This window comes from Drosophila ficusphila, unplaced genomic scaffold (assembly GCF_018152265.1).
Source record: "Drosophila ficusphila isolate 14025-0441.05 unplaced genomic scaffold, ASM1815226v1 contig_256, whole genome shotgun sequence".
Lineage (NCBI taxonomy): Eukaryota > Metazoa > Arthropoda > Insecta > Diptera > Drosophilidae > Drosophila > Drosophila ficusphila.
The window spans coordinates 391,763-404,152 of NW_025064156.1; the positions used below are offsets into that span (position 1 = coordinate 391,763).

Genomic DNA, 12,390 nt, shown 5'->3' on the forward strand with positions numbered 1-12,390 from the left:
AGCTTAACAAGGCTCCAACCCATCTTCTTGTTGTCGCGTCTATATTCCTTCTGGCGAGGGCCGCTAAGATAGCATCATGCGACGCATTGTCAAAGGCTCCCTCTATATCCAGAAAGGCGCAGATTGCAACTACTTTGTTGTCCACTGCCCCTTCAAGAGTGTGACAAAGTTGTTACAGTGCAGAGTCTGTTGAACGACCTGCCGTGTAAGCATGCTGCGTGGGTTGCAGCGGACAGTTCTTAAGAACTGTGCTCCTAATATGGTAGTCTACCAGCTTTTCTAACGTTTTAAGGCAAAACGAAGTTAAGCTGATACGTCTGAAGGACTTTGGGTTGGTGATGTCTTTCTTCCCTGCTTTGGGGATGAAGACCACCCTAGCTCTACGCCACGCATTTGGGATATGTCTAATTGCTAGGCTGCTTAGCGTCAGTCTCCTTAAGCGGGTTAGGAGTAAGTCCAGTCCCTGCTGCAGGAATGATGGAGAGATACCATCCAGACCAGGTGACTTAAATGGTTGGAAGGTCCCAATTGCCCATTTAAATCTCTCCGGAGAGACTAGAGTCTTGGCAATTGCCCAGTCCTCTGCGCTTGGTCTGAGGTGTTTTTGAGTGGACGATGCCTCCATTGGGTTGGACGTATCTTCCGCCAGGGGTGAGCTCCCGGGGAAGTGTGTTTTAAAGAGTAAAGCTAGTTTATCCCTGTCGTCGGAAGTGTAAGAGTTGTCACATTTCCTCAGGGCTAGGTTACTTTCTGGTGCAACTTTGGCCATAGCCTTGTGCAATCTTGCCCCTTCATGGGCTGTGCTGATTGCCTCACAGAAGTCTCTATAGTTCTTCCGTTTGGCCTTCCTGATCTCTTTGTTATAGAGCGTCAGGCTTTGTTTTTATTGTCTCCTCGCTCGTTTTTGCTCTGTTGAAGAGCCGGCGGGTGGAGATTCGGAGCCGTTCCAGGTTGTCATTCCACCATGGGGCGTCTCTATCTGGTTTCCGTCTGCCAAGAGGGCAACTGTCCTCAAAAGCATTGGTTATCTTCTTGCAGAGGTTCTCCACTGCCTGATCCAATTCTAAAGAATGTCTGGGTATACCTGACAGTTCGTTAGAGAGATCGAGCACAAGAGAGGACTTGAACCGATCCCAGTTTGTTTTCTTGGGATTCCTTTTGGGGGCGTCCCTAGCGGTGTTGAAGTCTAATTCAGATCTAATGATTCGGTGATCCGACATTGATTCCTCTGGCGTCACATGCCAGTTCTTAATAAGTGGTCCTAGAGACCTGCTCATAAGAGTTATGTCTAGGACCTCCTCTCTTACTCTAGTAATGAATGTCGGTGTGGACCCGACATTACCGATTTCTAGGTTACTATTTACAATAAATTCTATTAGCTGCTCACCTCTGTTGTTGACATCGGTGCTTCCCTATATCACGTGATGTGCATTGGCGTCACATCCGATGATTAGGGGCATCTTCTTCCTCCTGCAGCATTCCACGAGTCCGATGATTTCCGGTGGTGGGCATGCTGCATCCCCAGCAAAATACGCCGATGCTATGGCGATCGCTGGTAACCTTCCTGCGCCGCTCACAGTTACCGCGACACAGTCACTGCTTAAGAACTCTGAAAAGATATAATAATTGATGTCTTTTCTTATTAAAATGCATGCTCTAGGGTGTGCACCCTGTTGGTCGCATATTACCTTTGATTCCTTGGTGTACAGGCCTTTAATGCCCTGATTGCACCAAGGCTCCTGTATGAGAGCTAGCCCGAGATGTTGGTTGGTGAACAACCTGGCCAGGACTGCTTATGCCGCCGCAGGTTCACCTGGGCTAGCCTCGTGCTGCTGTGTGCAGCCATCATTGGAGCGGATGCTCCATCTTTGGTGAAGGGGGCGGGTGTTCCCCTTCACTGCCATCCGTCAGAGTGACGTCGGCCTCCATTTCGTCGTTATTGTCGGAGGGCGTAGGATGCCTTCATCCTCATTCCTCACGTCTGTAACGGCGCCAGGGTCCTCCTCTGTACCCATAGGCTCCTGTGGCTCGTCGAGGGATTCCTTTGCCGCCTTTCTCAGCCCACTCACCGAGACGGTACTGTACCTAAAGTTGAGCTGATGCCCTCTAGCTACGATCTCGTCTCGGGTGAGTTGGTCGATCCCGATGACAAGGAGTGCTCCGCCTCCATCGTTCCTCCGGGAGACCACTCCCCAGGCATCCGTCTCCAGGCTGTTCTGTCGCCCAAGCATCGTGAGGAGTTCCTCATTTTCTCTTTCCGAGCTTCTGGGGCAGAAGACCGTGACATTATATGCCGCGGGGATATCTTCTCCCACCTTGGTTTCTAGGGGCACGCCCTTCCACGTTCTGAGCAAGGGCACAACGGCCCTCAGCCAGTCCGCTGAGTCCTGGTCCAGGCAGTCGATGAGGAGGTATCCTACCCTGAAGTGGGTGCCCCTAATCGCGACTGCCGTGTCCCATGCCGACGTGATTACGTCGTCCATGATGGCCTCCTCCAACTCGGACAGTTCTTCGTGGCTCAAGTGCACCTGTGGGAAATCCTCAGGTAACACCGCCACTCTGACCCTCTTGGCGGCCTCCGCATAGGAGGTGTTTGTGCCAGTGAGAGGGGCTGTGGAGATGGAGGTTGGCTGCTTCGCACTCCCTTCACTCTCCTTCGGTACGCTGAGTGTTCCAGCAGATGCCTTAGGGGAAGGTCTCCTTTCTGTCGCCGCCTTTGAGGTGCAAGGCTCTTCAGGCTGTGGGCAGGAGGGAGTAGCCTTAACCTCATTAGTGCCCTCTGACTTCGACCTTTTTGGGGTGTCCGTCGGAGGGGTGAGGGTGCTGTTACCCCGCTTGCTGGCAGGTGCACTACTTGGGGCCGTTGGTCGTGGCTCCTTTGCCTTCCTCAGTGCCTCGTCAGGTGACATGCCCTGCTGGAGGTATCTGAGGTACCATTTTGTTTTGGACCCCGGCAGGCCTCTCCTGTTGGGGTCGTCTAGGCCTCCAGGTTGTCCTTTGGCAGGCCTGGTCCTCTGTCCAGCCGCGGGGGGTGGGCGAGCCAGACGGGATGGTCCTGCTGGTCGCGCACGTTCCCGGACTGGAACAGTTGACCATTGTGGGGGATGTCCCACATCTTGCGTCCGAGACGCACTCCTGGCGGTGGCTGCGCTCCTGGGTGGGAATGGTCCCACCTGTGGTCGCTCCCCGTCGAGGAGTTGATTTTCGAAGTGTATTGCGACACTCGAGGCAGAGATGTCCTGCGGTAGCTTGTTTGTGTTGTTCTTTCTCATAGTAGATCACACGAGTCGCGGAGAATGTAGGGTCCGCCCGGGCAGAGATCCGCCATACCCGGGTAAGGCATAGCTAGGACAGGCGGTCGCCACTTGACTGAACCCTCCGTGAGAGTCTGGGCTAGTTGTTAGTCCGGGCCCCAGCCAGGCTGACTATCGGCACGGGTTGGATGACACCTTAGTCCGGCAGCGGAGTGAGATTGTGGGAGGGGAAGTTGGTAGATAATTGTGAGGGAAGAGGGGTGTGTGAGGCTATAATTTGAAGACGGCCAGACAAGCGTCTTATCAGTACACCGACTTCGGTGTACCCGCTGTTTGTCCGGGGTTGCTTATTAGCTTGCGCTTATTCACAACTAACCTTACGAAGAAGGCCGTTCGCTATCCGCAACCTGCGACCCGCCTGGTGGCCTCAGCTAAGCCCCCTCTTAAACATCTCACTAGTTCTCGAGGAACAGGCCGCTGGGCCTTAGAACTCCAGCAATACCGGTTTGATGTCCAGTATGCGACAGTTGCCAACGGTTTAAAGTGAGTCAACAGAAGCCATCAGGACACATGCTCACCCGGCAAGCGGAGGAACCATTTGGCATCCTCTGTGGAGATTTCGTCGGACCCCTGCCCCGTTCAAAACATGGGAACACAAGCTTGTTAGTGTTCTTCGACCAATATTCGAAATGGGTCGAATAGGTTCCACTCCGCAAGGCCACCTCAGCGCAGCTGATTCGAGCGTTTCGGGAGAGAATCCTCTCCAGATTCGGTGTCCCAAGACAGTTAACTTGCGATAATGGCACCCAGTTCACCAGCCGCGGTTTTAGACAATTCTTGGAAAAGCTGGAGTGCAAGCTGCAACACACTGCGCCGTACAGCCCTCACCAGAACCCTACCGAAAGGGCAAATCGGACTGTAAAAACAATGATAGCCCAGTACCTGCAGGAATCACAACGCACCTGGGATGAGCTGCTACCAGGAATATCCCTCGCCATCAACAGCAGTATTTCCAATTCGACCGGTTTCAGCCCCAGCTATCTCGTGCTGGGCCGTAAACCACATCTGCCAAGAAACCTCTACGACGAAGTCACGCCTGGGATAGGAAGCGAGACGAGAGGACCCGAAGATCAGGCACATCACCGCAACGCAGTCATCCAAGCAGCCAAGGAAAATATGCAGCAAGCAACCGAAGGGCAGCGTCGACACTACGACCTCCGAAGAAGGGAATGGAGACCTCAGCTGGGAGCGGTAGTCTTGGTAAAGCAACACCATCTTTCGAAGGCAGCGGATGGATTCTCTGCTAAGCTGGCCCGAAAGTTCAATGGGTCATTCAAGGTCGTAAGATTCATCTCCCCGAACATAGTCAGACGGCAAACATCAGTGACTTGAAGGAGTACCACCAAGCAGCGGCTGACCCAGCCGAGAGCACCAAGAGCCTCAAAAATGACCAAGCCGTGGAACCACACCCCTACTCCCATTCCCTCCACTAACAACGTAGTAACTTTTAGAACTCTTAATTACATACCCAAATCTCCCGCAGCCATGAAGCGAGCAGCAGAGAAAAAACGTCGCGAAGCCCGCACAGCCGAGTGGGTGGCAACAAACCAGGCTGGAGGCCCCACCGAGCCAGGCTGAGTGAACCCCACCAGAGCAGAGTGAAATGGCCGCAGCACACCGGACCGAGGGGACTCGCCAGGTTGGTGGTAACACTTGGACCTCACCAGACCAGGCAGAGGCAACCTCGGCGAATCAAGCCGATCCAGCCCCATCGGGCCAAGATGACACTCCCACCGGGACCACACCACGACGGTCCGCGGCAAGCCTGCCACGCCCAGTGGAGATAAGTCCACCCCATCCGAGCAACTACCGGCCCGAGGTGGACGACGTGTCGGACGAGGATGTGCTTCCAAACCCGGCAAATACCCAGGAGCCCCCGATCGGAGTTGGCGATGCTAATGGCCGTCGACGAGGATGTGGCCAGCATCCAGGGCACCGAAGGCGACGACTCACAAAATCGCCACCTACCCCACAGTGGTTGCCACCTTTAACACCCATAGCCCAGAAACAAAAATAGCCCTGCCACCCTCACGAAAATATAACCCAATTGCAAAATATCAATAGCCCACCGAGAAGATAAAGACCACCCGAAACATTGCAAACGACCACCCGATCGCTACGATCTGGCAAAACCAACAACGATCGGGTTGCGACGCCAGCCGTAGAGCCTGCGCAAGCTAAAGTCGGCAGCGCAGCCTGCAGCGCAGCCTGCAGCGCGAGGCTCGGACGAAGGCCAGCGAAAAACAATCGGGGAGTCAGCGTAGAACTTCCGAAGTGATCAGGTCGAGTCAACTTAGAACTTCCGAGGCGATCAGGTCGCGAGCAAAAGCAAAACAAGTAGCGCGAGTAAAACTAAGACCCAGTGGAAAATTACCAGAGACCCAGAAACACAAGAACAGCAACAACAACAACCCTGGCAGCGACGCAGAAGACACACACAATAATTATTACGCATCATCAATAGTTCCTTAATTAAAAACCTGCAATAAAACCCACCCTACACATCTTGCTATTTTATGTGGTAAGCCACACACTCTCGCACACACCCACATGCAGTTGCAGTTTCAGCAGGAGTTCCTCAGGGCTCTGTGCTGGGCCCTACCCTCTGGAACTGCATGTACGACGGAATACTTAACCTACAGCTCCCTGAGGGTGCTACGATCATTGGCTTCGCAGACGATATTGCCGTCGTCGCAGTAGCGAAGCAGTTAAATGAAGCCGAAGCTGTAACAAATGCGTCCATCGAGCAAGCTTACCACTGGCTATGTGCCAATGGCTTGAAGCTAGCCGAGCACAAGACGGAATCCGTCTTGATTAGCAGCAGGAAGGCGGTAGAAACCGCCCAAATAATAGTGGGTAGGACTACTATACGGTCCAAGCCCTTCATTAGGTACCTTGGCGTAATGCTGGATCACCGGCTTACGTTCAAATTCAACAAAGCGGCCAAAGTTGCCACGTCCCTAGCTAGGATGTTAGAGAATGTAAACGGGCCTAAACAGCAGAGTAGGCGCTTTCTTGCCAGTGTGGTAAAATCCACTATTATGTATGCGGCACCGATCTGGGCTCCGGCCATGACCTCGCCTACTTATAGCCGCTCGTGCAGGGCGGCATACAGACGCGCCACACTCCGAGTCATCTGTGGCTTTCGGACCGTTTCCGAGGAAAGTGCGCTGTTCCTATCCGCCATGACGCCCCTGGACCTGCTCGCAAATCAGGCCCAGGAACTGACCGGCGGAGTTCCATCGATGGAGGAGACCAGCGGCCGAGTGGTCCCAGCGTGGCAAAGTCGATGGAGTAGCAGCTCGAAAGGTAGGTGGAAATTTAAGCATTTGCTCGATGTGGAGCGTTGAACAGAAAGAAAGCACGGACAAGTTGACTTCTACATGACGCAACTATTGACAGGATATGGGTGCTTCAAATCCTTTCTCCATAGGTTTGGGCACGAGACAGACCCCTTTTGCACACACTGTGCGGGGGGCAATTGAAGACGCAGAACATGTATTCTTTGTCTGTCCGAGATTCGAAGCTTTAAGGCATGAGCTCAGCTTAGCGTTTGGGAAGCCGTTCACGGTCTCTGACTTGATGGATACGCTACTGGGCTCACAAAACAATTGGGATGCCGTAAGCAAAATGACAGTCTTTGTCATGAAATCCATGCGTCGCGCTGAACGTCAGCGCAATCGACTTCAAACCTAGTTTAATTACTAGTTGCGGCTTTCAGGCCATCTCCCCTCTCATGAAGTAATACCCAAGGTTAACCCCCTGAGGTTGTGCCGTGAGAGGAAAACGGAGAGTAGGTTCAGGGTTTTAGTGGGTGAAAGACCCACACTTCGGCTCTTCAAACTTTCCCCCTATACAAAAAAAAAAAAAAAAAAAAAATCACCCACATGCACACAGAGACGAGTGGAAAGTCGTTGCGTACCGGACGTGTTTTATATTCGAGTGCGCGAAAACAAGTTTCCTACGTTGTGATCCGCGTGTGCGACATCTGGAATTGAAGAAGAGGGGTTGAAGCGACCCATAGTTGTGGAAGGAGCAACATACCAGTGTGCCGAGGTCTTCCCTGGACCCCAGAATCTGTCTGGCTCCAGTAGCGTCGGCTCGGCACTGGGACGAAGGGGTGATACCCCCCTGCAGGTGAGTGAAAGCCCTTTTCACTCAATTTTCCGAATTGGGTGATTGGGTCTGCCATCTTCGTGGTCAGTTGACTGATCAGCTGCGCTTCAGAGTTGCCAACTCTTAGCGAGCGTAAGCCGAGCTCTCAACCCGCGGGGAAAGCTCTAAAGAAAGCTTTCCTCCGACCTTAAGTGCAGCATACACATAGGCGTTAGGTAGAAACAGGAAAGGAATTATTAAGAATGGCGATCCGTGGCCCTGGCCCGGTTAGCATAACTAAGGAGGCGCCTCAGGGCAAGGCTGAAAGCGCAGCAGCTAAAAACTATGCTGCGCCGGCAGCTGACCCATTTAGGAAGAGCAGCAAGATGGGGAGATCACCGACAAAGGTGCCAAAATCTCCACCCATTTTCTCGCCTGCAGTAGAGCAGGAACAGGCGGATACGGCGCATGCTGGAGGTCCCACAGAAGCGGGGGTCTTCCATTTCAGCGCAATTTCCGAGCAGGGACTGGCTCCGCTTATCGCCAATGGCGACATAGACGGAGTCATTGGCGCGATCGGGGCGAAATTGTCCCAATTAAATAGTATGATGTTAGGCAAGACGAGGGTGATGGTGACGATTCCTATGAAGGAACTCGTGCAGCAGGTCATCGCCCTCCAAAGTCAGCAGTTAGAATTCTGGAGACGGCTCCAAAGAATCCCAGTGAGCAAAAGCCCACTCCCAAGAGGTCACGTGAGAGCCCTAGAGCCGGTAAGCTCTCAGCGCCAAAAAGGCAGAAGGGGCTGCAACCTTGCGGCACTAGCAATAAGGTCGTGAAATCCATCACCTACGCAAGTGCAGCGAAGGAAATTTCCGGCCCTCTTCCGCCGAGCCATGCGGCCAAAAGCACGAAGGAGGGTGCGGAAAAATGGTCGACGGTTACCAAAAAACCGAAGAAGCAGCAGCCAAAAAAGCAGCAGCGGCAGAGAAAACTCCCTCCACGCACAGACGCACTAGTCGTCAAGTGTGGCGAGGGCATGCAGTATGCCGAAGTGTTAAAGTTGGTAAAAAACAACCCAACTTTACAGCAACACAAAGATTGTGTTAAAGGCATACGGATGACTGGTAGGGGCGAGCTCCTCATCAAAATGATGAAAACGGCCGACCCAGCCACATCCAAATTACATAAGTCAATGCAGGAGACCCTGTCTGATAAGGCAGAGGTCAAGGAACTGAAGGAGCTAGTCCAGGTTGAGATTAGGGACATAGCAGAGTTCTCGTCGAAGGACGATATCATTCAGGCGGTTTTCGCCAACTATGAAAGCGATACTCCACCAACGGCCATTCCTTCCCTAAGGAAGGCATACGGGGACACACTAGTAGCCAGGATGAGCATCCCGCCCGTTCTTGCGGAGAAGATCCTAGCGGAAGGAAAAATCCGCATCGACTGGGCGCACCTTAGGGTGCTTAAAACAGTAGAGCCAAAGCGATGCTATAAATGCTTCGCATTTGGGCACATGGCCTGGCACTGCCGTAGCAAGGTCGATTTGTCCAAAGCGTGCTTTAACTGCGGTGGGCTCGATCACGAGTCCAAAAGCTGCAGCAAAGAGGCACGCTGCCTACTATGCGCAAAAACCCATGGCGTAAACGGCAAGCACCACACGCTAAGCAGAAGCTGCCCAGCTTACCAGCAGGCTCTCAAAGCAAAGGGGAAATGAAAATTCTCCAATTAAATTTGAACCATTGCAGAGCGGCTCAGGGCTTGCTTGCACAAACGGTGCGAGCCTTAAAAATAGACCCGGCCATTTTGAGTGAGCCATACGCAAGTAAGCACGATGGGATTTGGTTTCAAAACACCCAAGGTGGTGCAGCAATTTGGAGCTGCAGCCCGAGACGATTGCAGATCCAATGCCGGCATTCAGGCAGAGGTTTTGTCAGGGCGAAGGTGGGTAGCCTTACCATCTATTCGTGCTACATTGCACCCAGCGTCGACTCCCAGACATTTGGCAGCATTGTTGACGACATTCTGGAGGACGCCAGAGGACGACACCCCATCATCATTGCCGGCGATTTCAACGCCTGGGCAACGGAGTGGGGCAGTCGCCTCATAAACCATAGAGGCCACATATTGTTGGACGCTGTTGCCTGGTCAGGCCTCACTCTGGCTAACACAGGGTCAGCCAACACTTACGAGAAGGCGGGAATGGGTTCTGTGATCGACATCATGTTTATGAGCCCAACCTTAACCAGGACGTCAGCATGGCAAGTCTCAGAGATATATACCGGAAGCGACCATCGGGCCATCACCATGGAAATAAGAGACGGGCGATTCAAACGCAAAAACACCAATGCGTCCAGTGGGTTCCGAGATTCTACCGTCGACCCGCAAGCCCTGATCTTAATGGCGGAAGACCTCGCTTACGACGAGCGTAAAAACGCCAATGAAAATGCTGCATGCATAAAGAGGGCGACTTGGTCAGCATGCGAAGCTTCCATGCAAAGGAGACGTGCTGGCGAAAATGGATGCCCATCGGTGTATTGGTGGACCGATTCCATTGCCGATGCGCGCAGGAAGTGCCACCAGGCTCGAAGGCAATATATGCGCTCTCGAGGTAGGCCGAACTTCGCCTCACTCCAAAGCCTCTACAAATCCTTGCGGTCGGCTCTTAAAAAGGAGATCTCCGCGAGCAAAAAACAATGCTTAGCAAAACTATGCGATGACGCAGACGCACGTCCCTGGGGTACAGCGTACAAGCTGGTAATGGGGAAGTTGGCGGCCTTCAGCCAGCCCACCCCAACATGTCCTGAGCAGCTCAGCAACATAGTGGCGCACCTCTTCCCGCCGAGTGTAGCACTGCAGCCACTGCAAGAGCCCTCCCCGCTTCAAAGTGATAATATTTCCATGTTCACAAATGCTGCGGAAGTCTTGGCTGAAGTTAGGAGAATCAAAGTCGAAAAGGCCCCTTGCCCAGATATGATTCCTAACAAGGCATTAAAGATCATAATGACGGAGAGATTAGAGATCTTCTTTAGGCTCTTCAATGCCTGTTTCGCCCAGAGAACGTTCCCTGAAGCCTGGGAAATGCAGAGACTGGTACTTTTACCCAAGGGCAATCAAAATGATAACCTTGCGGCCTATAGACCACTCTGCATGCTTGATACAGTAGCAAAGGTATATGAGAGGCTCATCTGCAACCGCATCAAAGTTGCACTGTCCGAGGGTCCGGGCTTATCCAATAATCAATTTGGTTTTAGGAAGAAGCGCTCCACAGTGGACGCGATCGGGCTGGTGCACAAACTGGCCTCTGAGGCAATCCAGGGAGCACGTTGGCGAGGCGGTAGGAAAAAATACTGCCTTGTGACTACTCTGGACGTAAAGAACGCATTTAATACTGCAAACTGGGTGCGGATACTTTCGGCCCTGAGACGTTTACAGGTCCCCAGCTATCTGGTGGACATAGTCTCAGAATATTTTAGCAACGGACAGCTTCTATATGATACTGAGGAGGGCCGTCGAAGCTATGCAGTTTCAGCATGTGTTCCTCAGGGCTCTGTGCTGGGCCCTACCCTCTGGAACTGCATGTATGACGGAATACTTAACCTACAGCTCCCTGAAGGTGCTACGAACATTGGCTTCGCAGACGATATTGCCGTCGTCGCAGTAGCGAAGCATTTATACGGTCCAAGCCCTTCGTTAGGTACCTTGGCGTAATGCTGGATCACCGGCTTACGTATAAATTCCATTTAGAAGTGACGGGCAACAAAGCTGCCAAAGTTGCCCCGTCCCTAGCTAGGTTGTTATGGAATGTTAACAGCAGAGTAGGCGCTTTCTTGCCAGTGTGGTAAAATGCACTATTATGTATGCGGCACCGATCTGGGCTCCGGCCATGACCTCGCCTACTTATAGCCGCTCGTGCAGGGCGGCATACAGACGCGCCACACTCCGAGTCATCTGTGGCTTTCGGACCGTTTCCGAGGAAAGTGCGCTGTTCCTATCCGCCATGACGCCCCTGGACCTGCTCGCAAATCAGGCCCAGGAACTGACCGGCGGAGTTCCATCGATGGAGGTGACCAGCGGCCGAGTGGTCCCAGCGTGGCAAAGTCGATGGAGTAGCAGCTCGAAAGGTAGGTGGAAATGTAAGCATTTGCTCGATGTGGAGCGTTGAACAGAAAGAAAGCACGGACAAGTTGACTTCTACATGACGCAACTATTGACAGGATATGGGTGCTTCAAATCCTTTCTCCATAGGTTTGGGCACGAGACAGACCCCTTTTGCACACACTGTGCGGGGGCAATTGAAGACGCAGAACATGTATTCTTTGTCTGTCCGAGATTCGAAGCTTTAAGGCATGAGCTCAGCTTAGCGTTTGGGAAGCCATTCACGGTCTCTGACTTGATGGATACGCTACTGGGCTCACAAAACAATTGGGATGCCGTAAGCAAAATGACAGTCTTTGTCATGAAATCCATGCGTCGCGCTGAACGTCAGCGCAATCGACTTCAAACCTAGTTTTATTACTAGTTGCGGCTTTCAGGCCATCTCCCCCCTCATGAAGTAATACCCAAGGTTAACCCCCTGAGGTTGTGCCGTGAGAGGAAAACGGAGAGTAGGTTCAGGGTTTTAGTGGGTGAAAGACCCACACTTCGGCTCTTCAAACTTGTCCCCCTATACAAAAAAAAAAAAAAAAAAATCACCCACATGCACACAGAGACGAGTGGAAAGTCGTTGCGTACCGGACGTGTTTTATATTCGAGTGCGCGAAAACAAGTTTCCTACGTTGTGATCCGCGTGTGCGACATCTGGAATTGAAGAAGAGGGGTTGAAGCGACCCATAGTTGTGGAAGGAGCAACATACCAGTGTGCCGAGGTCTTCCCTGGACCCCAGAATCTGTCTGGCTCCAGTAGCGTCGGCTCGGCACTGGGACGAAGGGGTGATACCCCCCCTGCAGGTGAGTGAAAGCCCTTTTCACTTAATTTTCC

General features: G+C 52.7%; 1 protein-coding gene across 1 annotated transcript; it reads left to right on the forward strand.

The window, feature by feature from the left end:
* The first annotated feature begins 4,181 nt into the window (after positions 1-4,181).
* Positions 4,182-4,646, forward strand: LOC122319856. Its single transcript, XM_043207655.1, has one exon. The coding sequence runs from the start codon at positions 4,182-4,184 to the stop codon at positions 4,644-4,646; it is 465 nt and encodes a 154-aa protein (XP_043063590.1).
* Positions 4,647-12,390: the final 7,744 nt, after the last annotated feature.